This window comes from Mustela lutreola, chromosome 2 (genome assembly GCF_030435805.1).
Source record: "Mustela lutreola isolate mMusLut2 chromosome 2, mMusLut2.pri, whole genome shotgun sequence".
Lineage (NCBI taxonomy): Eukaryota > Metazoa > Chordata > Mammalia > Carnivora > Mustelidae > Mustela > Mustela lutreola.
The window spans coordinates 216,316,408-216,342,113 of record NC_081291.1 but is presented as its reverse complement, the minus strand read 5'-3'; the positions used below and the strand labels follow the sequence as shown (position 1 = coordinate 216,342,113).

At 43.4% G+C, this 25,706-nt stretch overlaps 2 protein-coding genes across 8 annotated transcripts in view; one reads left to right on the top strand and one right to left on the bottom strand.

Moving 5' to 3' along the window:
• Positions 1-333: 333 nt before the first annotated feature.
• LOC131825351 (carbonyl reductase [NADPH] 1) lies at positions 334-4,830 on the bottom strand. 2 transcript variants are annotated; one of them, XM_059164681.1, is made up of 3 exons: positions 4,179-4,817; positions 3,493-3,600; positions 334-1,017 (listed from the first exon to the last, which is right to left on the bottom strand). In XM_059164681.1, the coding sequence occupies exons 1-3, from the start codon at positions 4,465-4,467 to the stop codon at positions 581-583; spliced, it is 834 nt and encodes a 277-aa protein (XP_059020664.1). In that variant the 5' UTR covers positions 4,468-4,817; the 3' UTR covers positions 334-580. The 2 variants fall into 2 exon arrangements, with proteins under 2 accessions (XP_059020664.1, XP_059020665.1); XM_059164682.1 differs by lacking the exon at positions 334-1,017 and adding an exon at positions 2,706-3,019 and having other exon boundaries at positions 4,179-4,830.
• Positions 4,831-10,715: 5,885 nt separating this feature from the next.
• SETD4 (SET domain containing 4) overlaps positions 10,716-25,706 on the top strand; it is a 67,022-nt gene continuing 52,031 nt past the window's right edge. For 4 of the 6 annotated variants that reach the window (XR_009351222.1, XM_059164679.1, XM_059164676.1 and 1 more), the window contains exons 1-5: positions 10,719-10,949; positions 12,363-12,531; positions 17,382-17,477; positions 21,302-21,339; positions 24,239-24,327. Coding sequence is in view for 5 of the 6 variants with exons in the window: in XM_059164679.1 (XP_059020662.1) it covers positions 12,459-12,531; positions 17,382-17,477; positions 21,302-21,339; positions 24,239-24,327 (296 nt within the window). In the remaining variant the exon portion in view is untranslated. Of the gene's footprint in view, positions 10,950-11,025; positions 11,246-12,362; positions 12,532-17,381; positions 17,478-21,301; positions 21,340-24,238; positions 24,328-25,706 lie in introns of those variants that run through there. The other 2 variants (XM_059164677.1, XM_059164678.1) reach the window with 2 other exon arrangements.

The following is a 25,706-nucleotide window of genomic DNA, read 5'->3' as shown; positions in this document are numbered from 1 at the left end:
CGCTTGGAAATAGTTTCTTCCCCAATGAGTTTGATATTCAGAGACTACAGGGGATATCTTCCCTTCATGCTATACTAGAGGCTGGCACAACAGGCTTCATGTCACATCCAACCAAGCTCATTGGTTTGTATATTGTCTGTGCTTACTTTCATGTTACAGCAGCAGAGCTGAGGAGATCTGACAGGAGTGTGTCACCTGCAAAGCTAAACATACTGCTATCTGCCTCTTTGTATAATGTTTGCTTACCCTTGAGTGAAACTCTAACTTCTCTTCATTTTATTCAGTGTAGACGACTTCTTAGCTGGTTCAGCACATAAAGAGTCTGCACAAATCAACATTTACAGAGAAACATTTATTCATGTCTGCAGTTCATTATCTCATTGATTTCATTCTGTGCCTGTATCACAGAAGAAATCAAAAGAACCTTCCCTGAATTAGTAGCCTCCTGAAATTGAATACTCAGCAGGGATATTTTATACCTTTTTTGCTGTGGTTAGGGATATTACTGATACTGGAAGAGTCCTTTTGGTCAAAGGAGGGCGATTCTAAGGGGATCCATGGACAGAGCTATAAATTCAGCTCACCATTGTTCAACTTTCTTCTCCATAACAAATGCCCCATGAGGCCCCTCAGCATCTGAGGGCAGAAGGGCCAAGTAGACAGGGGTCTCTGCTCCTTCTTCTGGGCTTTTAGTGGCTTTAGGTCCTGCCATGTCTGTTCTCACCCATCCAGGGCAGCAGGCGTTCAGGAGGATCTTGTCCCCTTTCCTCTGCTCGCTCAGTTTCCTGGCATGGATTCTGGAGAGGACCGTGACGCCGATTTTTGTCACTCCATAGGCAGTATCGGGCCAGCCCTCCTTCCTGTGCACGCCTTTCTTCGTGTCTTCCACGAACTTGTTCATGAGCCCCACCAGCTCCTCCTCTGTGATGATCTCACTTCTGAACTTCTGCTGCAGCTCTGGGCTGCAATTTTTCAGGGCCCGCAGACTCACCATGCTGGACACGTTCACCACCCTGCCTGAAATAACAATACACAACGTTACATCGAAAGGCTCAAGAACGACAAATGCCAATTTCACCAAGACTTTGTACAGAAAATTTCCACTGAGACTTTATTAATATGCTACACGCATCCGTGAAGACTGCCTGTATGTGTGAAGACTATGATATGGTCTTGGAAATTGTTATACCCGTGATGTCTCTGATGAAGTCCGAAAAATTCTAGGGGGAGGGCACTGAGCCTATGTTCCATAGGAAAAATGGAAATACTGTAAGGAAGAACATGGTTAAGGAGGATATAAGGAGACACTCCTTGCATTCAAGAGGGGATTCCCTCTTTCTCCCTAAGGCCACCTTTGGGACCACCTGAAGATCTCATGGGGAGTGGCCTCAAATAGGTCTGTACAAATAAGGAGCTGACCGGTGTACGGAGGGCAGATCCAACTGGTTTGGAAGGCTGCTACTCTGTTTGAGGATGATAAAAACAAATTGGTTTAGTGGCCTGCCTTGCATGGTGATTTGTCTATGATGGAGTTTTTATGAACTTGGGCATGTGTTATGGCCTGAGAATACAGTCATGGAGAGAGGCAGTGGAAAACTGGGGGACTGAAGGAAGTCCGTAGAGGGCATGGCCTGTGGAAGTCCCTATGGCAATTTAGGGGGCAGAATAAAGTTGGACAAGTCAATGCCCCTCAGAAGAACCCCTTCGAAGACTGGAATGGGAGTGGAACTAGGAAGTGGATATCCTGGTATGCCTTTATGAAATGGCCATCTGGTCCCTGAGAGGAGTGGAAATGGGAAAGTTGCAGAAACGCAGAGCTGGGGAAACTGTTGACATAGACTCTGCACCCTGTGAGCAACACGCCCGCCCCCCCCCCCCCCCAGCAAAATCTAAGGACTCTTCCATTTCTCAGCAAAAGAGACAAAGACTGGAGATAGTTATGGGAGAGATTTCCCAAGGGGAAGGTCTTCCACATAGGTGGCAAGTTAGGTTGAAGGTAGTAGCTTGGGAGGCTCCAAACAGGTGGTCCGGACAAGTCAAGGCACTGTTTCTGGACCAAGCTTTGGAGAAACCCAGAAGAAGATGCCAATGCTTAAGCAGTATAGCAAGATGAAGACAGAAGATGCTGCAGAAATTTGTCCTAAGACCTTATCATTTCTGCAGGCCAAGCAATACATTTTCATATGCAGAGAAGTGGTTCCACAGAGAACTGCAACAGGCATCTGAATCTTTGGTTGTCTTCAACACGAGATAAAGGTATGTGGGGCTTAGACACATTCATGAACATGTACTCACACTCAATATGAGGCGGGTAGGTGCCAAGGGACAATCCCCACTGGAGAGATTCTTCTGCTTCCCTGGGGATACTGGGGAGAGGGTATCGGGGAGGGTGCCGACTTGACCTCACCATTCTTCCCCACATCATCTCAACTTCCTTTTCTTCCTACTCTTACCATGTTCCCAGGACGAGGGGTGCAAGTATAGGAATGGAAAGCAAGGATAGTCTCTAATCAAGAAACCATGTGACTATAGCTTTAAATTTCTATGTCAGAATTCCTAGGGGCATAATGGAGTGGATTGTGCCTTCCCCATCTGGGAAAACTGGAGGGACAGTGAACATAGCTGCATTGTGCAGCGGCTGAAACAACCCACTCATTCTAGACTTGTGCAGCCTTCTCCTATCGGAATGGGAGTGGACTGGAGGGAAGGCACTCCTTGGACTAGTGTCGTTGCAGGTCGTCAGGACCAGTACAGAGGCTGAACTTGAAGTCCCTTTGAAAGGTGAATGGGGATGGGCTATCAGGTGGAAGAGAGAGGGGGGAGGGGGAGGAATGAGGATAAAGGCATGAACAGTGGTTTCGGGAACAAGAGGCATCCAGTATCACAGATGTCCCATCTGCATGGAGACGTACCTCTGGCCTGTGGCCATCATTAGCTCTGCACATGTGAGTGTGTAGGCCTTCTGCTGGCCATGGGGAAGGGTCTTGCACCCAGGCTGGACAGGCTCTGTGAGGGCATCCTGAGGAGAAGGAGAGGCAGGAAGAGAAACATGTGTGTCTGGAGCTCTGGGAATGTTCTAGGCAGGTGACCGATGTTAGGGGGGCCTGAGAGTTTGGAGAGTGAGGCGTCCACTAGTTGTAGTAAAATCCTGGGTGAAAGGGTTGTGGGGGAGAAAGGGTCCAGGAAGGAATCCTTAGGGAACATCCCCTGTGAGTGGCACTGCGGGAGTAAAAGGTCTCTCTGAGGAGAGATCTGAAGGAAGACTTCAAGGATAAGACAGAGGCAGTTGTGAGGGACTAGCAGGACAGAGGGCACTGCTGACTGCGGGCCAAGTGTGTAAGGGTCCTGAGACAGAGGGTCCAGTTGGAGACACAGCAAGGAGGCTGGTGTGGCTGAGCAAGGAGAGGGGCCCGGGTCCTGTAGAAGAGGTCAGAGAGGCAGGGGCCAGATCATTCCCGAAACACCACAGCTTGGGCCCCTCATCAGGCTCACCTTGGGGTTTCATCAGAGGCAGGAGTTCTGTGCACACATCTCGGGTACCAAAGAAGTTTGTTTTCATGGTCACTTCTGCTTGAATATGAAACGGTGTGGGATCATTAGCTTCCCGGGGGGAAAAAGAGAGAAGCAGCGTTAGTAGGAGCCTTGTGGGAAAATTCCAGAAAATGTTATATACTAAAAAAGTACATGTGAAATGTTTTGAATTTTGTGTAAAGCTGGCATCTAGGTAACAGTATCCTGCCACTGACAATTTTCGCATTTGATAATGCTGTAGTCGTATAAAACGGCACCATTGGGGAAGGCTGGACGAAGGTGTGGGATCGCCTTACCAATTTGTGCAGTTTTCTAGTTTATTACAAAATGCAGTAAAAATAAGAGAACTGCCTTAAAGTCCGATCTGACAGAAACTTTCTGACAACTTGGAAAAAATCCCCAGTAATCAGAGGAACACAAAGGTCACTCAGGCTGATAGGCAGGGCAGCTGATAAACGAGGCAATTTCTGTTGGACTTTGCCTGTGTCCCAATGCTGTCCCTCCATCCCTCCCCCTGCCCTAAGGGGCCATTTTGGATGCCACAGTCATTAAAAGCGAGATCGCCTGGATTTCCCAACAGATGGCGTCCACCCCTGGTAAGAGGAGCTCCGGAGGTCCACCTCCCCTCTTCGTCTGCATCCCCTTACTCTTGAATGCGATGCCCGCGTTGTTGACCAGCACGTCCAGGCCCCCGTACTCCCTGCGCAGGAAGTCGCGCAGGGCGCGGATGCTCTGCAGGTCGTCGATGTCCAGCAGGTGGAAGCGGGGACTCAGGCCCTCGGCCTGGAGCTGCTGCACGGCCGCGCGGCCCCGCGCCTCGTCCCGCGCCGTGAGCACCACGTCCCCTGAGAACTGCCGGCACAGGTCACGCACGATGGCGAAGCCGATGCCCTTGTTGGCCCCGGTCACCAGCGCCACGCGGCTGCAGGACGACATGGCTGTGTGGGGGGCGCACGAAGTACAGGCCGGGAGAGCCGTCAAATGGAATTTGTGCGCGCGGTGCCCCGGAGTTCACCGGCAGGCTTCGGCGCGCCTGCGCGAAGCCCGAGGTTGCCAGGGGCTGCGGGGCCGGACGCGCCCCCTTAGGGCGTGGCTTCCCGGGACCGCCCCCGAGCTGGTGGAGAATGGGTAGGGCTGCTAGGTTGAGCTGCAAAACTGGCGGTGGGTGCCGGGGCTCGTCTGACGACTGCCCCGCCCTGCAGTGGGGGTAATTCTTCGATTTCGCCGAGTCACTCACTGTTTAGATCTAAACTGAAGCTTTGTTCTTGGTTCTCCATGAGTTTTCCCTCGTATTCTCCCATTAAACTATTTGCGTGTGCACTTGAAGAAATAGCGTATTTGTCTAGACTTTTTTTTTTCTTTTCTTCTTTCTCCTGATGTTTAAAGAAAATCTCTCGAACTGAAGTCTTTGGAACTGTAGTTATGGAATAAGCTAGGAGCAGCATGGCAAGGGATCATGTGTGTGTTGTGTTGTTTTCTTTCTTAAGTACGTGAAAGCAAATCTACTTGCTAATCCCTGTATGGTTTTTACATAATAGTGGGGAACATTCACTGATAAGTCACAGGATTACCTCCCTAGTTGTTTGCAGGCTTATCAAGTTACTTGTCAAATTACTTAAAAGGTCCTGCAGGTTATAGGTGGGAGGGGGGATTTGAAGCCCTTTCTCACACTCTAACTTGTCAGGGTTCATCTTATTTTCCCAGTTTCAAAGTGAGGAAATGGATCCCCAGAAACTTCGAGAATTAGTTCAGTGGTGGGAAATAATTTTTCTTCCTCTTACTTCCTATTTACCCAGAGGAATAGGGGACTATAAAAAAATAAAATCTCGTTTTTGTACCGCCCCTGTAAGGGAGTCACCGCCACTAGTGGCTATTTAAATGTAAATTTAATCGAAATAATATAATTTACAATTCAGTCTTTAGTTGCCTTAGCTATATTTCAAGTAGTCACAGGTGTTGTAGACGCTGTATTGGACAGTGCAGATCTACAGTATTTCCATCACAACAGAAAGTTACAAGCAATGCTTTAGACAGACTCCAATTATGCTGCAATTTCAAGGTGGGTTTTCAAGCAGTTGCAAAAAACAAAACTGACAAAACAAAACTAACAATCTGGGCAAGACCCCGGCTTTCTTTGACCTACATTTCTATTGAGATAATTGCAGATTCACATGCAGTAACAAAAAGGAATACAGAGACTCCTTATACTTTATCCAGATTTCCTTTATGGTAAGGTTTTGCAGCAGTATAGTACAATATCCTAATGAGGATACGGACATCAAAACAACCTACCAATCATATTCAGATTTCCTCAGTGTTTCTTGTACTTACTAGTGTGTGTATTTGGATCTGTACAATTTTATCAATGTAGGTTTGTCTGTCCAGCACTGTAGTCCAGATATAAAACATTTCTATCAGTACAAGGACCCCCAGTGTTGCTTTTTTATAGCCAAACATCTCTCTCTTGCCCACCCTCCCACTCCATTGCCTGGGAACCAGTAATCTGTTCCTTATTTTATTTTTTTCAAGATTTTATTTATTTATTTGACAGAGATCACAAGTAGGCAGAGAGGCAGGCAGAGAGAGAGAGAGAGAGAGAGAGAGAGAGAGAGAGTGTGAGAGAGGAAAAAGCAGGCTCCCTGCTGAGCAGAGAGCCTGATTCAGGGCTTGATCCCAGGACCCTGAGATCATGACCTGAGCCGAAGGCAGAGGCTTTAACCCACTGAGCCACCCAGGCGCCCCAAATTTTTATTTACTTATTTATTTTAAAGTAAGCTCTGTGCCCAATGTGGGGCTTGAACTCACAACCCTGAGATCGAGAGTTACACGCCCTATCAACTGAGCCAGTCAGGTGCCCCTGTTCCTCATTTTAAAAATTGTTTTGGGGCGCCTGGGTGGCTCAGTGGGTTAAGCCGCTGCCTTCGGCTCAGGTTATGATCTCGGGGTCCTGGGATCGAGTACCGCATGGGGCTCTCTCCTTGGCAGGGAGCCTGCTTCCTCCTCTCTCTCTCTGCCTGCCTCTCCAACTACTTGTGGTTTCTCTCTGTCAAATAAATAAATAAAATCTTTAAAAAAAAATAAAAATTGTTTTAAAAATGTTACATAAATGGCATTGTGCAGTGTAACCTTTGGGGATTTTTTTTTTTTTTTTTTTTTTTAACTTGGGATAACTAAGATCTTTGTTTTGGATTTTCTTTTATCTAAGTGTGTACTTGGTGGGTCATTTGCTGGCCTCTCTCCACATTACGTGCTGCTTTCTTCTATAGCTGGGTTGAGCCAGTGTTAGAAGGAATTAAATTCACTAAGAGAGCCATTCACAGATAGCATATGGTATGCAGGAAACTGGGCATGGTGAGGGCCTGCTGTTTCAAAAGGCAAATTCCTAAAGGGCCGTGAATTATATCTTCTACCTGATTTGTTTATCCTTTTAGTACTGATCCCACAAGACTTTACAGGTCAATGAGGCAGGACACTCAAGAAAATGCAATACATAAAATATCATGGAGAAGTAAAAATTTAGCATATGATGAAAGTGGTATTAACAATTATGAGATTAACAAAAAATTATTGCAAAAATGGTAGTGGGGAAAGGGAGTGATTTGCATAATGTCCTCAGTTAATTTCTAAGATGAGAAAATTTACAGTTACATAAATGAAACCATAAAACAGGTAAAAGAAAATATAACTAAAATTTGTGGGAAAAGGACTTTGTAAGCATAAGAACATGAGAAGAATCACAAAGGAAAGGACAGATTTAAGCATGGGGAACATTCTGAAACTTTTTTTTTTTGGAAAAGCATGCTAATTTAAAGCCAGTGAATTAAGCAGATAACTTTTAATTTTTTTCCTCCCTGTCAAATTTGGGTCTTGGCCCTTGCGGTGTGTTTGTGAAGCCCCTACCAACTTCCATACATAGCACCTTGTCTGACTTCTGAACAACTTGAGAAATGAAACAAAAGAGTGAAGTCGAAGGCCCCAGATCTCTGTAGTATGAGCTAGCTTGGAAGATACTGCTTAGTTGTGAGTCAACTCTGAGATTATCCTGGCTGCTATATGGAGAAGGAATGTTTATTACATCTTTTAACTTGTGGAATAAACACATCTTTACCATCCACTGGTTGAAAGCAGACTTTTTTTTTTTTTTTTAAAGATTTTATTTATTTATTTGACAGAGAGATCACAGTAGACAGAAAGGCAGGCAGAGAGAGAGAGAGAGAGAGGGAAGCAGGCTCCCTGCTGAGCAGGGACCCAATGCGGGACTCGATCCCAGGACCCTGAGATCATGACCTGAGCCGAAGGCAGCAGCTTAACCCACTGAGCCACCCAGGTGCCCTGAAAGCAGCCATTTTATTTGCTTAAGAGTACCCAATTCTTTGGTATCTGTTAACATAAAAGATGTAGGAAAACAGTACTGTTAAATGACAAGTTAAGCTCTCAGGCTCTTCTCTTGCCTGTGATCATTTACACTCATAGAACTCCACTTGGCACCGGCTTTTCTTCTTACATATTTTGCTTGTTTAGGATGTTCAACAAGCCTTCTTAAAAGGGTAGAGCATTGTTTTGATGTGCAGAATCAAACTGTAGCTGAGATGCATAGTAGATATGTAATTCTCAGCAATTAATTTTGTTAAAGATAAATAACACTGGATACTATTTGAGGTGGTAAGGACAGAGTTCATCAGTAATATACTACTGAAATAGGGAAGTGGTTCCAGCATGAACTGAACTCAACCTGGATTTGTACAGAGGTGGCTGAGTGTTTTAAAAAGAGAGAACAAGGGGCGCCTGGGTGATTCAGTGGGTTAAGCCGCTGCCTTTGGCTCAGGTCATGATCTCAGGGTCCTGGGATCGAGTCCCACATCAGGCTCTCTGCTCAGCAGGAAGCCTGCTTCCTCCTCTCTTCCTGCCTGCCTCTCTGCCTACTTGTGATCTCTGTCTGTCAAATAAATAAATAAAATCTTTAAAAAAAAAAGAGAACAAGGGAGTAGGGATGGGAAATGGAGGGGCTTGAGTAGAGTCGGAGAAATGAAAAATTATAGAGTGGGTCAGTGCAAATGTCCTTAAGCCAGCTGTGTAGGCTATGCAGAGACTGGGAGACAGAGGCCCTATCTTTTCTGATGATGATATTTCAAAGGAATGGCTTTTAAGTCCTTGAGAAAACACTACTGAGTTGTAGTCAGATTGTAAATCCTTTTAAGTAAATGCTCTAACAAATGGTGGTGAAGGGCTTATTATCAGTTGTTGGCCAAAACAAATAGTAAATTCTTTTTGGCAGCCTTGAGTAAGTTAAAGAGGGCTAGGGTCATCTTAGGGTTGCAGCTTTGAGCTCTCAGAAACTGTTAGTGTTTGCTTTTTAAAAATATAATTTTAATGTGTGTGTGTGGGGGGAGGGGATGAAATCAATGTACTGCCTTTGTAGATTTTATAGGTCATGACCGAGGTCTAGTTCAGAGGAAGGCTCAGAAGAGTCTGGCTAGAGTTTCCTCAAGGAGAGAATTTTTGCCAATTCCTATCTAGAAAATGGGAATATGCATTATTTTCCTCCCCCATAAAAGGGAATAGTGTCTCTTTGGATCTTTTTAATCCTGTCGTGAATTCATTTGTTCGAGGATGTGATGTTTGGAGCTGCAGCAACTTGTCTTGACACTATGAAGAAACAAACTAATAGGCGAGTAGCTAACTTCCCAAGAATGGCATTGAGGAAAATTAGAGCCTTGATCCTTGATGACAGCATTGACTCATAGGTCCAAATCTGGAGCCAACTATTTCCAGTTCCCCCTTCATTTTTCTTTCTTTCCTTAGTTTTTTTTTTTTTTTTTTTTTTTAAAGAGAGAGCATGTGCTTTAGCGGTGCGGGGTGGGCAGAGGGAGGAGAGAGAGAATCTTAAGCAGGCTCCCTGCTCAGCACAGAGCCCAATGTAGGGTTCCATCTCACAACCCTGATGTCATGACGGGAGCTGAAATCAAGCGTCAGATGGTTAACTGAGCCATTCAGCTGGTCCCTATCCCATTTTTCAATAAACTTAATTTTAGAATATATTTGTTGAAAAGTTGCATATGTAGTAGAGAATTCCTCATCGAATTCGCCTTATAATTAACATCCATTATTTGTCACAAGTAAAAAAGCAACATTCAATAGTAGTATTAACAAAGTTGCGTGCTATATTTGGATTTTACTAGCTTTCCCTCTAAAATCTTTCTTCTATTCCAGGACGCTCTCCAGAATACCACCATTACGTGTAACTGTCACCATTACGTGTAACTGTCTTGTCTCCTTAGTTTTTTGTTTTTGTATTTTTTGTTTATGAGCTTCTGTGTTTGCTTGTTTTTCATGATTGTGTCAAAGTACGTGGTTGGGCGTTTTTGGGTTTGTCTGATATTTTTCTCAAGAAGAACTGGGGATATGGGTTTTGGGGAGGAATGCCATAGAGGTGAAGTACCCTTCCTATATTTGGGGAGCACGCTTTCAACATGATTTATCCCCGTTAATTCTCATCACCTGACCAAGGCACTATCTGCCAGGTTTCTCCACTGGAGTTAACTTTCTTCCCTCTTCACACTGTACTCCTGGGAAGCAAGTCATTAAGCACAGTGCGGAGGCGGTGGGCAGAAACTGAGCTCCATACCCAGGAACTCTTTAAGGCTGGGACTGCGGTAACGAGGCTGTAACTCACGTGGGGCGACGCCAGGCCCCGGCCGACCGAGGATGGGGCGGGGCGGGGCGGAGGCAAAAGCCCCAGCGCGAGGCGGAGGTCGAAGTACCGAGGGACAAAGAGGGGAGCCGATTGCTTTACCGGCCCGGCCTTGTGAGGCTGCACGCCCAGGAGGACCCTCTCCTCTTCTAAAAATAAGACTGCGCAGGCGCACCTGGGTGGCTCAGTGAGTTAAGCCGCTGCCTTCGGCTCAGGTCATGATCTCAGGGTCCTGGGATCGAGTCCCGCCTCGGGCTCCCTGCTCGGCGGGGAGCCTGCTTCCTCCTCTCTCTCTCTGCCTGCCTCTCTGTCTACTGTGATCTCTCTCTGTCAAATAAATAAATAAAATCTTTAAGAAAAAAAAAAAAAAAGACTGCGCAGGCGGAGGTTACAGAGCGCACTCTCCCCGCCCGCGTGCCCTGCTGGTGTGCCCTGGGGTTTATATACTCCAGACTCCAGCTGGGAGGGCCGGCCGCAGCGCTTCCGGGAAACTAGCCGCAGGCGCAGGCGCAGCCGCAGGCGCAGGCGCAGACGCACGCCCGGGGGTGGCGGCACAGCGTGGCGTGACTTCCGGGTGGAAACTGAGGACTTGGGTTGGTGAAGGCTGCAGGCGGGCGTCCCTGCGCTTGGCGTCTACCACCTGTGCTTGCGCCCGCTCTTTAACTCGAGTTCATCTGGGGTCCTCTTTGGGTTTCTGCACGCGCTGGGCCCGCCGCCTCTCCGCGAGGTGAGCCGGAAGGACTTGCGGGGTGACGGAAGCTGGGGGACGCGGGTGGTGCTGGCGCTTTCCTTCTGTTTTCATTGTTTGTTGTTGTGCAAAGAGCAGCTCAGCTCGCAGACGCCCACCGGGCCTGGCGTTCAGCTGCGCGCTGCAGTAATCCCCGCCTCCTCCCGCCCAGCCCCCGTCTTCTGCACGTCCTTCAGCGGATGTCGCCCCAGAAGCCGCGGTTGAGACGCGCTGGGGGATGCTCAGGAGCCTGCGGCCGGGAGTTGGTCCCTCCAGGGCCGGAGGCTCAGCCTCAAGTGCGAGTCCAAGGCTGGTGGCAGCGAGGCCGGGGGGTTAGCCGTGCTGTCGCCGGGCGTCCCCGTACTGGCGAGGCTCTGGACACCGGAGGGGACGAGCCCGTGTTAGCTCCGGGACCCAGCTCGAGCCCTTGGGTAGATCAGGGAGCCTTCCACGGCGGCTTCCATGGGGCCCGTTACTCTTTTCTGTCCGGTATTAGTAGAAGTAGACTTTGGAACCAGTTGTGTGGTTAAAATGCACATATACGCCCACAAGTAATATTCGTGTTGTGTGATTTATGTGCTCATGTATGGGTGAGTCACAGAATGGGAGGATACAAAAGTAATAGTAAAAGCTGCCTCCTCAGGCTCGTTTTTGAATATCCTTCCTTAACTTCTCTTGTTATATGAACATACTGAATGTGTCAAAAGCAAACCCGAAAGGGATCTTTAAATGTTCTGCAGCTTTATTTTCCATTTACTGTATCTTGAACATTCGGACACTTGAGCACATCCCTTTTTCCTATTAATGGTTGCGTCATACTCCACGCCACTATCATTCTGGTGTGGTTAATGTATTTAATTTTTTATGCTTCTAAAGACGTAGCATGTAAAAACTACAATGGTAATTTTAGATTTTATGATCATTCCTTTGTTCTGTCTGCTTTTCATGGCCCCCATTCCCTCCCCAATCTGTTGCAACCCCCCTTTACTTATTATTGATTTCAGTGTCCTGATTCTAAGAACAAATCATTATTTCCTTCATATTAATAGAGGAATTTTTTTTTTTAAAGAAGATCCCCCCCCCCCCCAAGACTTACTGGCTGATGAGGGCTTCATGGCTACTGTTTTTTTTAAAAGTGTGTTGGGTTGGTGCTCAGTAGATACTGGTTAGAATGGAGGTGTGTACGTCACCAAAGCATGCAGTTGTGAAATCAGTTTCCAGGATTACTATGATTAATCAGCATTTAGTAGGACCTCAAGATAAAACCGTTTTGGAAGGACTGATATAATAGGCATTCCCTTACTGCACAAAGAATCATGATTTAGCTGACAGTATAAATGTTTTTGTACTAAAACACTTTTTAGAGAAATGGTTTACCAAATAATGTAAGTTTGTGTATTTAAATCCTTGTAGGTACAAAGAAGAGTGTTTGTCATACAATTGGAAAGGAAGGCAAAGAAGATGCTTTTGCTTTAGATTGGACAACTGAACAGAAATTGCAATTTTAGGATGAAGAGGGGAAGAGGAAGAACAAGCCGGATCAGAAGACAGAAACTCTTCAGAAGTTCTGTATCAAGAGGAGGTACAGTTTTGATCTTTTGGTGCCAGTGGTGCAAAGAAGGTTGAGTGGTGTTGACAGATACACATAGCTTTTCTCAAAGGCACATGGGCAATGTTCAAAGAGAATATTTCTTAGAGAATAGTCTTTTTAATAGTGCCATTATGTACTTTTAATTATGTACAGTCCCTAGTGGGACTGTGAATATGTTTCTCATTGCTTTCAACTGTGTCTTCTCTACGGATGACTCTCAGGTTTCTATTTCTAGTCCTGACCTTTCTTCTGACCTCCAGCTGTCTGTAGAATATCAGTGTTTGGGTATAAATTCATCATTTCAGATTCAGTGTAACGGAGTGTGAACAAGACATTGCATGTGGAAGTGCTTGGCAAGCTGGAAAGTACTATATAAATGCAGTTATTTTTAATAAAAATTAATAAAAATCCTCCTGACTCCAGGCCTATCAGAAAAATTAGTAAAACTCCTAGTTGACCCCAAGCCTGTCAGCACCATCTGAAGGAGTCTTTTTACTATTTCCTTCTTTGCTTCCTGTGACCAAGATCCTACTAAATATCATCTAGTTTTTCTTAGGTTAACTTCTCCCTCTCTCTTTCACTACTGGAAGATGAATTGAGGTGGCTCTTTGTTGGTTTACTTACACCCTTGTTTTTCTTCCTTGCTGGTATCCATTTATTGCTTGAATCTCACTTTCTAAGGAACTACTCATATGGTGCCTTTTTTGGGTTAAAGCCTCCAGGGATATTCATTCCCTTTTGCGTGGTCTCTGTGGGCTCCCTCCTGGCCCTCCTGTACCAGAAGTATGTTCTCTCCATACCTCTCCCGGGGCACGACGCACACATGTCGACCTCTGCCGTGCCGTTTCTCAGAATCCTTTAGTCTAGAGCATCTGTTTTCCTTCTCCCTGCTTACTCAGTTTTTCTCCAACTTTTAAGACTGAGGTGAGATCTTACATTTTTGGTAATGTCATTTTCAGTTTTCACTGACATCACCCTTTGTTATGATGCTTAAGGACCTATGGTTTTTTAGTTGTTTTCTATTGAAGTCTTATTTCCCAACTAAGTTGTCAGCTTTTGTATTTGAAGAACATGTTGAACATTCCCTACTGTGGTTTACATAGTGCTGTGTCTATCGTAGTTGCTAATTGCACAGTCACTGATTAAATGCTGTTACTGTAAGATCTGTTCTCTAGTTTATGGTAGAGTATTTTGGAAAGCTTTTATCTTGGATTTTTAAATATTTTTATTTTTTATTTTTATTTTTATTTTTTTAAAGATTTTATTTATTTATTTGACAGAGAGAGAGATCACAAATAGGCAGAGAGACAGACTGAGAGAGATGAGGAGAAGCAGGCTTCCTGCTGAGCAGAGAGCCCAATGTGGGACTCGATCCCAGGCCCCTGGGATCATGACCTGAGCCGAAGGCAGAGGCTTAACCCACTGAGCCACCCAGACGCCCCATATCTTGGATTTTTTTAAATAATTTTTTTTTTTTTAAAGATTTTATTTGTTTATTTGACAGAGAAGGAGAGGTCATAAGTAGGCAGAGAGTCAGGCAGAGAGAGAGAAGGAAGCAGGCTCCTTGTTGAGCAGAGAGCCCGATGCGGGGCTCCATCTTGGGACCCTGAGATCATGACCTGAGCCGAAGGCAGCGGCTTAATCCACTGAGCCACCCAGGCACCCCTTAAATCTTGTTTTTAAAAATGTTTTATTGAGGTATAATTTGACATACAATGAATGTCAATATTAAGGTGTATAATTTGATAGATTTTGACATGTATGTTCACATAGGAAACTATCACCACAATCAAGATAATGAACATATCCCTCCATCTCAAGAAGTTTCCTTGTTTCCCCCTGTAATGCTTTCCTTTTGCCCCTCTTTAGCTCTTACCCCACCCATCCAGGCCACAACTGATCTGCTTTCTGTCACTATCAATTTATTTGCATTTTATACTTTATATGATAAATAGTTTATATGATCATATAGTATATCAAATGATTTAATAACACAGTATTTGGCTTCTTTTACTTAGCATAGTTACTTTAAGATAATTATGTGTATCAATAGCTCCTTGTTTTTTAATTGCTGAATATATTCCATGAGTTGTTTATTCTGTTGATGGACATTTGGCTTGTTTTTATTTTTAGCTGTTATGAATATTTGCATACAAGTCCTTGCATGGATGCATGACTTCTTTTCTCTTGGGTAAATCCCTAGGACTAGAAAGACTGGATCGTATGGTGGGTGTAGGTGTATCTTTTAAAGAAACTACGCAACTGTTTTTCAGAGTGGTTGTATAACTTCACATTTCTTTCAACAGTTCATGAGACTTCCATCTTTTGCCCATGTTTTTTATTAGCTGTTTTTTTCTTCCTTTTCTTTCCTTTTTCTTTTTATTTATTTTTTATTTTTTTCCTTTTTAAAATTTTGTTTTGTGGTTATGGTAAGTAAGGCATTACTTTCCATTACATCTTCTTACTGGCTCTTGTTTGTACTTGTCGTGGCTATTGATTTTTGCGCATTGGTTTTTGATTTATACTATCTTAGTATAAATTCTTGTCTATATATTTTTTGCATTCTTCATTTTTTGAGCTGAAAATGCTAATTTTTACTTATTTATTTATTTTATGACATTTAATTTTTAAAATTCCAGTATAATTAATGTACAGTATTATAGTAGTTTCAAGTGTACAATAGAGCGATTGAACATTCTGTACCTTTCTCAGTGCTCATCAGGATAAGCGTGCTGGTCTTCCCCGTCCCCTCTTTCACCCATCACCTCACCCAGTTCATCTCTGGCAACCATGGTTTGCTCTCTGAATTTGAGGTTTTTTATTTTTTTGTTTTAAAGATTTTATTTATTTATTTGACAGACAGAGATCACAAGTAGGCAGAGAGGCAGGCAGAGAGAGGGAGGAGGCTTTAACCCGCTGAGCCACCCAGGTGCCCGCCCTGACTTGAGATCTTTTAAAAAATTTTTTATTTTAATTGTGGTAAAATACACATACTGTAAAATTTACTGTTTTAATTATTTTTAAGTGTAGTCCAGTAGTGTGAAGTACATCCACATTGTTGTCTAGCTTTCTCCAGAACTCTTTTCATCTTGCAGAACTGGGATTGTATGTCCATATAATAGTAACTCCTCATTCCCTTCTTTTCCCTGGCCCCTAGCAGCTACCATTCTGCCTTTTGTTTCAATGAACTTCTTCTAGATAGCTTATGTATGTGGAATCATACAGTATTTGTCTTTTTGTGACTGGCTTATTTCATGTAATGTAGTGCCCTCAAGATTCATCTATGTTGTAGCATGTGTCAGAATTTCCTTCCTTTTTAAGGCTGAATAATATTCCATTGTATATATGCCACATTTTCTTTATCCATCTATCTGTTGATAGATATTTGTTGTTTTTTCCCACCTCTTGGCTATTTTTGAATAATGCTGCTATGAACATGGGCAGATTTCTCTTCGAGATCCTGCTTTCTATTTTGGATCTATATCCAGAATTGGGTGCTGGGTCACTTCTGTTAATTTTTTGAGCAGTCACCATAGCAGTTAGACCATTTTACATTCTCACCAGCAGTGCTCAAGAGTTCCAGGTTTTCCACATCTTTGCTGGCACTTTTTCTGTTTTTTTGTGGTGGTAGCCATCCTAATGGAGATGGGGTGACACACATTGTAGGTTTGATTTGCGTTTCCCAAGTGATTAATGATGTTGAACTTTTTAAATATACTTATTCCCCATTTGTATACCATCATTGGAGAAATGTTTCTTCAAGTCCTTTGCCTGTTTTTTATTATTTTTATTTTTAATTTAATTTAATTTTTTTTCTTTGCCTGTTTTTTAAATTGGGTCTTCTTTTTTCATATCAGCCTTTATAGCTGTATATTTCCCTATCTCACAGTTCTGAAGGCTAGAAGTCCAAAATTAAGGTGTCAGCAGGATTGGTTTCTTTGCAGGGCTGTGAGGGAAGCATCTGTTCCAGGCTTCTCTCCTTGGCTTGTAGACAATGTCTTCCCCGGGTTTCTTCTATCATCTTCCCTCTTTGCGTGCCTGTGTCCAAATTTTTCCTTTTTATAATGACATTAGTCATATTGGAATAGGGGCAACCCTAATGACTACATTTTTACTTGATTTCTCTTATAAAGACACTATATCTCTAAAGTCATATTTTGAAGTACTGAAGGACTTCAGCATAGAATTTTGAGGATACAAAATTCAATCCGTAATTGATGCCTTTTATTTATTTTTCTTTCATTTATACTGGCTAGAACCACTAGTACAATGGTGACTGGAAGCGTCTTGTTCCTTGGCTTGTTTCTGATCTTAGGGGGAATGCACTCAATTTTTCATCCTTATGTCAGCTAGATTTTTTGTTAGATGGTCATTATCAGGTTGAGGAAATTCTTTTCTTTCCTTGCTTGTTGGCATTATTGATCAGACATGAATATTAGATTTTGTCAGATGCTTTTTCTGCTTCTTTGAGATGATTGCATGGTTTTTCACTTTTAGTTTACATTATTTAGGTGTTACTTATTCTCTTTTAAGATATGACCATCTGTCTGAGACAGTTACTTTTTATTTATTCATTATTTATTTTTTTGAAGTAGCATAAGCGGGGTATAGGGAGGAGCAGAGGGAGGGGGGAGAGAATCTTCAGCAGGCTTCATGCCGAGCATGGAGCATGATGTGGGTCTTGATCTCACGACCCTGAGATCTTGACCTGAGCTGAAATGAAGAGTCAGATGCTTAACTGACTGAGCCACCCATGTGCCCCTGAGACAGTACTTTTTATAAATGGTGCTCTGATTATGTAGTGATTTTAATACCATTTTTTTCTTTCTTCTCTTGATTAGTGAATGAGAGCTGCAAGCCTGAATTCATAGAGTTTAAGAAGTGGCTGAAAGGCAGGAAGTTTGAAGATACAAACTTAATACCTGCTTGTTTTCCAGGTAAGGTCTGGCATCAATTCTCAGGACTTTGCTCGCGTGAGAGACATGTGGGCTCAGGTGATGGGAAAGCAGGGGTAGTTCTTGAAGATGGGTGGTATTCTCTCTGGGAGCACATCTCCTGTTGTGTGTCAGACTTCCTCCTTTGTAGCTATAATATTGATTTACACATTACTTTGTTCAAAAAATAAATTGAATGGCTTTTGGGGAGAAATTCCAAAATGGTAAAATAATATTAAAAATTTAAAAAAAGGGAAATGAGAATAGGAAAATAAGAGGAAGGTAGGGATAAGAATAATACATAAAAGCCGTGATTCTAAGATCCTGCATACTTGTCAGAGATCAGCCACAAATTATAACTTATCTTTCTAATAGCGAGTCCATTTATATGATCAGTTACCTGAGTCTTTGTATTCTGTAAACAAAACTAAGTTGTTTACTCAACAGAATTGGGAACTTCTGGAGCTTAGACCTGAGGGAAATGTCTTCATTGGGTCTTCATAGGGAAGGCACTTCTGTAATGTGACACCCTTATCATCAAACTCATAGTGATTTCTTGGGATTTTCAAGCCGTGCAGGCTGATGGGATTATCCCATAGCTCAGGTGAGTCACAGTTTTCCAAAATAAGGAGGTGCTTTTCTCTGCTGGTGTAGCTGGAGGACAGATGTCCTTAGGGAGGCCTGAGCAGATACTACTCCCTTTGCCGGTTTGTGGGTGTGCTCCCCAGGTGTTAGAAGAGGAGCCTTTTGTGTGTCCTTAGTTCAACAGTCACCTAAGCAGAGGTAGATTAACATAATTTTCTGGAATTGAGGAGCTTATCATTGGAGTGTAGGTTAGCATTTTCTTCGGGAACATTCTCTGGGTGTGTGCCTGCATTCAGTACCACCCAGTTCTGTCCATATGTGAGCTTGAGGATGTTACCATGGGGAGGGCCTTCAAAGGGATTCCGGGTCTGCTGTACCGTAGACACAGTTGTGCAGTCAGGGCCTTGAAGTTTTACAGCACAGGGCAGGTGCGGATCTTTTACAGAAGATTAAATTGTACGCCTCTCCGCTCCTTTTCAAGACTGATGTGATTAAATACCCATTAGGTAATTTAGCTTTGAGCAGGTTAACTTCCTTATACATTGTCAGGATAAACGATTTATCACTGTGTGGCTGTGGTTGAATGAGGTGATGTGTCTAAAGTTGTTCCGTATGCATTATGACGACTTTGGCCTAAAACGCTTGCTTTGAGCCATTTCATGTTAGGGCTGCTCCTATTTAAAATGGTAAACTATTTTTGTCAGCCTCTAACAGAATGTTTAACTTTCTGTTTTTATGTGTCAAGAAGCACAAAAACAGGAAAAGCCACACTGTTAGATTTTACTGGATGGTGTTCTTCACAAGGTGGTCTAGAGAAAATAGTGTCAGGAGTGGACTTATGCCTTTGGCTCATCTATGCCTCAGGAGTCACTTTGACTTAAGAAGGATAGGATTAAACTTATCAAGCAGGGACTGGCATATGTCTAAGTGGAATGCCTAAAAAGAAATAATCTATCTATAATTTGGAGCAATGAAGACTTAACCATTTTTAATGGTGCAACTCTTTCCAGGCCCACCTCCAGATTTATGGTCACAGAGCAGCTAAAGTACAATGGTTTGGTAATGATCCTAGCCCACTAGTTCCAGTTCTGGGGTCAGGGAACCTTCTGTCCTACTCAGTTTTGGCTGCTATAACAAATTACCATAGACTGGGTGATGACCAATTCCTTCCTCACAGTTGGGGGCTGGGAAGGCTAAGATCAAGTTATGGGCAAGTTCAGGGTCTAGTGAGGACTGATTACAGATTTGCAAATTACCATCTTCAAGTTGGGTCCTCACGTGACACAGAGCTGGGAACTGGACAAGCTTTCTGGTCTCTTACTGCTGTAGTAGGCACTAAATCCCATTCATGAGGCTCTGTCTTTATGACCTAAACATTTATCAAACGTCCCTACCTCCTAATGTCATCACATTGTGGGTTGGGATTTCAACATATTTTCCCAAAATGCTTTATATACCTTTATCTTTAATCTGTTAAGAGGGAACATTTATGGGAGTCTCTCAAAATGTACAAAATTCTGGGGAATTAGTTTGTGGAGCAAGGCAGGATTTCTAAGTTGCAAGCAGGATTTATGCTTTGGGAATTGACCCCAGTATTCGTTTTTGCCACCAAAAGAACTGGCCAAATCTGGGTCTCTGAGGTGGACTTAAGATAGTAGAAATTTTCAGGTGCAGGAAAGTCTATAATAAGTATTCCTTTTATAGGATCCTAATGGCCACTTCCTACCTTGCCTTGGTAAGTGCAGGTTACTGTGATTTGTTTTCCGATACTGGATGCTGTATCGTAGAAATACAGGTGAAGTATCTTCCAGATTTATTCCATATGCCACATTCTGTTCATACATGTATTTGAAGAGAAATTTCCACTTAATTTAGCACACGAGTCTTTTAAAGAATGACCCCATAGAAATAAAATCCTCCCATTAGTAACTCAGTTCCAGGAAGGGTTCTGGCCCACAGAAATGATTAACTCTGCTATGGCACACATGGAAGAAATTAAGTAAGTTTTTGAAACCAAAACCAGGTGTCCGAGTAGATAGTGTGCGTCTGGGTGGGTAGATGAATTAGGATTCATCAAATCAGACTTGCAGACATCTGAGCCAGGATCAAGGCAGGGGTTCCCTCCATGAACTGGGAGCTCCCAGTAGACCTGCAGGGCTTGACCTTTGCTGAATTATATTCCTTCCTAGTTGAGAGAGAAAGAAAAAGATCAAGGACTATGAATTTGAAAAAGTGGATATTCTGTACCCCGTATGATAATTATAGGTCATAGTGTACCTAGGCCTGCCAGAAGAGCTGCTGACTGTTACAGGAAAGGAGCCTTGGGCTTAGAAGGGTAAATTTCTGGGCAGTAGTGGTGTTGACAGTGTAGCTGGTGAAGTTATGTGCTGTGACTGCTCTGGCCGAGGCCTTGGCTCACAGGGAGGAGGTGGTCTTGGATCTCCCCTGTTGAGCTCACCCAGTCAAGGAGAGTCTAATGGTTTTCATGGTCAGGGAGGGGAGGGTGTAGTCCACTCAGCTTTGCGGGAGCTGGGTGGATTTACTGGTCAGCCAGTCAAAGAGGCCTCAAGATCATCATTGGGAAAGCTGGGTTCGGTAGTGGGTAAAAGTGGTTTGAGGGTTTAGCTTTTCAGGTTGGGTGGGCATTGGGAGTAGGCCCCCAGCCCAGCGGGCTGGCCGCAGGGGAAAGGGTCCAGCTTGAAGGACACCCAGTCCTACTGGGTAACACTCCCGGTAGCAGGTCTGTATAAAGTTGATGATCTCTAGGTCTTCACTCTTTGCTCTTCAGGGGTTATAAGCCCCAAAGGAGGTCAGGACATTTTCTGGAACAGCTTCTTGATCGCTTTCCCCTGGGAGTCAAAGGATGAGAGAGAGATCCAGCTTCAGCTTGGTGTAATTTTGAGGTTCAGTAACATTTTAAAAACGATTTATTTACTTATTTGAGAGAGAGAGAGAGAGAGAGAGAGAGCGCGCGCCAGAGCAGGATGGGGGAGTACAGAGGGAGAGGATCTTCAAGCAGACTCCCCACTGAGCTCAGAGCCTGACGTGGGGCTCAATCCCATGAAATCATGACCTGAGCTGAAACCAAGAGTCAGATGCTTAACTGACTGAGCCACCGAGGCACCCCTGTTCAATTGCATGTTTTATTTAAAATGATATCCTTAAGATCTTGAAGATATTATAAGTTTTTTGTTTTTTTGGACATTGTAGGATTTTTACCTTTTTTTTTCTTTGTGTCTTAGGTACAGGAAGAGGGCTGATGAGCAAAACATCCCTACAGGTGAGAATTTCTCTAATCCTTGAAATCTAATGTAGATTTTGCTACTTTGTTTTTGTGAATTCAAATCAAGTAAATTAAAAATATTTAAGATACACAGCCATTTTTTACCTAAGGATAGGTTTGAATATAATTTTGTCCGTTAGCTTTAAGTTTGCTGCATAGGAGACAAACCCAAAGTAACAGAGTGGAACTTAATTTTGTTCTCAAGTAAACAAGCCTGGATGGGCAGACCTGGGCTGGTGTGGCGATCCCATGGCTGTGGGAGGCCCAGACTCCTTCAAGCTCTCTGTCCGCATTCTAAAGGAAGTCCCTTTCACTCAGGTCCAGGGAGTAGCTCCTGGAGCTTGAACGGCAAGATGGAACAAGGGGTGAAGAAGGGCAGGTTTCCTTCTTTTGAGAAAGTTCCAGTCCTGTCACATCTGCCAGTGACTGGGTACACAGTCCCCCTGGCTGTGACAGAGGTCCCTTGTGCAGTGACCTCCCGATAGGATTGCACTAACGGCAGGAGAGAAGGCATGTTGGATTGGTAACTAGCTGCCTCTGCCACAGCAAACTGTGTAAAGCAGACTTTATATATATATTTTTAAAGATTTTATTTATTTATTTATTTGGCAGAGATCACAAGTAGGCAGAGAGGCAGGCAGAGGGGGGCGGGAAGCAGGCTCCCTGCTGAGCAGAGAACCCGCTGTGGGGCTCAATCCCAGGACCCTGAGATCATGACCTGAGCCAAAGGCAGAGGCTTTAACCCACTGAGTCACCCAGGTGCCCCTAAAGCAGACTAGATTTTAAAGAGCCAGGGGAGGGAGCGGCTCTCATCTGAGAGGGTGTGCTTAGTATGCCAAGTACAAGCCTGAATAAGCATAAGCCTGAGTAAGCAGTGGGCAGAGCCTCAGAGCCTGTCCCAGGATTATCTTCAGCTGGTGGTGGGACCCCCTTGGCTTGTTTCCTAACCTGGAAAATGAGGAGGTAAATGACATAGATGATCTCCAAGGTCCACTTTAGTTCTTTCTATGCTATTTAAAGGATATCTAATGCAAATTTTCTGTGAAGCTAGAATTCCTTAATTTATTTTTAGTTCCTTAACTTTTTTTTTTAAAGATTTTATTTATTTATTTGACAGGCAGATCACAAGCAGGCAGAGAGGCAGGCAGAGAGAGAGGGGGAAGCAGGCTCCCTACTGGGCAGAGAGCCCGATTCGGGGCTCGATCCCAGGACCCTGGGACCATGACCTGAGCCGAAGGCAGAGGCTTAACCCACTGAGCCACCCGGGTGCCCCTTTAGTTCCTTAACTTTGAAATCCAGCGATCACTTATACAATTAGCCTAAAGAATGGTACTTTTAAATGTTCCATTTCTCTTGGGCTGCTTTTTAAATCTAAAACTTTATTTATTTATTTATTTTTAAGATTTTATTTATTAATTTGACAGGGATATAGAGAGCACAACTAAGCAGAGCGGCAAGCCGGGGGAGAGAGGAAAGCAGGCTCTCTGCTAAGCAGGGACCCTGGAATCATGAGGGCCGCCACTTAACTGACAGAGCCAGCCACGTACCCCTAAAACTTTATAATTTTAAAACATACATGACGAAATTTACTATCTTAGCCATTTTCGAGTGTACAGTTCAATAATATTAAGTACAGTCACATCACACAATATTTTTATTTTATTTATTTATTTATTTATTTTTATTTATTTATTTTGTATTTTAATTTTTAATTTTTTTTTATAAACATGTATTTTTATCCCCAGAGGTACAGGTCTGTGAATCACCAGGTTTACACACTTCACAGCACTCACCAAAGCACATACCCTCCCCAATGTCCATAATCCCACCCCCTTCTCCCAAACCCCCTCCCCCCAGCAATTATTTTTATTTTTTGAGGAAACATAATTGTGTTCTGTTTGGGAGGGGAGATATACTTCTCATGTATATGGCAGTAAACGTAGGTAGTCTTTGTTTAGATTATGAAATGATAATTGGCAGTTGCTTCACCTCTTTCCAATATGATCTTTGGTTAAACTTTTTGAAAACTGGTACATATTTTACGCCTGGTGAAATGCACAGATTTTAAGCATCCAGTTTGGTAAGTGTTAATCAAGAGGTTTACTGTAGTTAGGATATAGAACATTTTATTAAGTGGGTTATTAAAATCAGAAAATTGTGCAGTGTTGGAGCAGGAAGGGACTGTAGTGATTGTCCATCTTGATCTTGATTCACACATGAGGAAACCAGAAATGGAACCCAGAAGATTATTGGCTGAGATTATTTAACCAACTTAGATGCCAATTACAATGGAAGCTGGGATCTTAATTAACGTTAGGCTTCTTAATGCTTTATTTGTTTCTGGTGTCTGTGACTTGACATCTTAATTTTTCTTTGTGTTTCTATCTCAGTGGGAGGAACTGAAAACTCTACTTTTGCATGTGGTAAAATGAGACCCTTGTGCTGGCTGGGCAGCCCTTTTCTTAGTCTGTTTTGGCACAGGTCGTATGAAGAGTAGGCCTTTGCTGGGAGTAGTCACTGGACACATGGATTTCACCAGATGGAGTTACTTTGAGTGGTTTCTGCCTATTTCCTATAACACTGTTTCCTGGTATAAGAAAGTGAAGTAGTGATAGGATCTGTCAAGAGAGTTTCCACATTCCTTTCTGGTGAAGGGCTGACTGCTAGTGGATGTCAGTCGTATAATGAACCCTTCATTCTTGTTGGGGTTGTAGTACCCGCTGTTGGAGCAGACTTGCCTGCATCCGCCGACTCGGGCTTGGGAGCCAGATGGTTGGTGGGCTCTTTGGTGTCTATGGTCGGGTTATCCTGGGTTCTTAGTAGATAATCGTGGACTGCAGGACACAGGTCCTTCTCAAAGTGCAGGTGTTCTAAACTTTACTTTCTTTTTGGTAAGGAGGGACAGATGATTATTTCGTTGCCCGAGAGTTGCCTGCTCACCACGGACACAGTGATTAGAAGCTACTTAGGGACGTACATTGCTAAGTAAGTGAACATACACACGCTCGTCTGGTGCACATGCTTGTCTTGTAAAGTCTGCAGCATTGGCAGATAAAGTCCTTTAAGTAAGGCATAGTGTGTTAGGATGAGCCCCTTTGTATACCTCATACATGTTTGAAGTGATTCAGAAGGTTTACTCTGTTCTCGAAGTTGTGTTCTTAATTCATTTTAAGCTGCATTTTTAAGGGTTTTAATAGGCTGCCTGGGATGTGGGCTCGAATCCTCATCTATCACTTACTAGGAAATGAAGATAAAGTGAGAGAATAGATGGCCGTCCTTCTGAGTGCCCCGAGTCCTCCTAGCCTGTGCTCCACACGATACTCTTATTTTCACCCTTACTGTATCTGCTTGAACTCTCCCTCCACTACGAAGAGCTGTTGAGGTTACGAAAGTGTAGTTTTGTTTAGTGTAGAAGAAAGGAGGCCAGAATAGAAGAACTATTTTCTGGCTTTTGTTATAGTGGGTCTTTGTTCTGCGGAACTTTCTGAGGACAGCTTGAATGGGGTCCGTAGCAGAAGGGGTTTCTAAATTATGAGGGTTGTAAGATTGTATTGTTTCTTCTCAGAGTCTAAGTTCTGGACTTTTAATCTCCTTGACACGTTTTTATGAGGGCAAATGTATCTTTATTGGCCTGAGTAAAAGCAGCGATGCTCTTAGTATTAACATTTTCTATGTCATTCTGAAATTTTGAGCAGGCTATTTTCACAGTATAGGAATCTGGACTTTGAAGGTTTTTTTTTTTTTTTTAAAGATTTTTATTTATTTATTTGTCAGAGAGAGAGTGAGTGAGAGCGAGCACAGGCAGAGTGGAAGGCAGAGTCAGAGGGAGAAGCAGGCTCCCTGTGGAGCAAGGAGCCCGATGTGGGACTCGATCCCAGGACGCTGGGATCATGACCTGAGCTGAAGGCAGCTGCTTAACCAACTGAGCCACCCAGGCGTCCCTGGACTTTGAAGGTTTAATGAAAACTTTTCTAAAAGATTACTGCAACATGAAATCTTTTTATTGATAACAAATAAAAACACCGCAGTGTGTAATTTTTAATAGAGTGGGTAAATTTAGGAATTAAAACTTTAGAACTGTAGCAAATATATAATGAGGTGATTCAGTTTTCTGTTAGGTTAGTGTCACACAGTAGAACTTTCGCAGTAGAAATGTTTCACTCTGCGCTGTCCACTGTGGTGGCCGTTAACCACATACGCCTGTTGAACACTTGAAAAGTGACCTACATGACTGAGGAATTGAATTTTAAATTTTACTTAATTTTGAATAACTAAAACTGAAATAACTACGTGTACCCAGTGGTTACTGTATTGGGTGGGGCAGGTATAGGTTCTTTTCCACCAGTTTTTGCCCCCACCAAGTT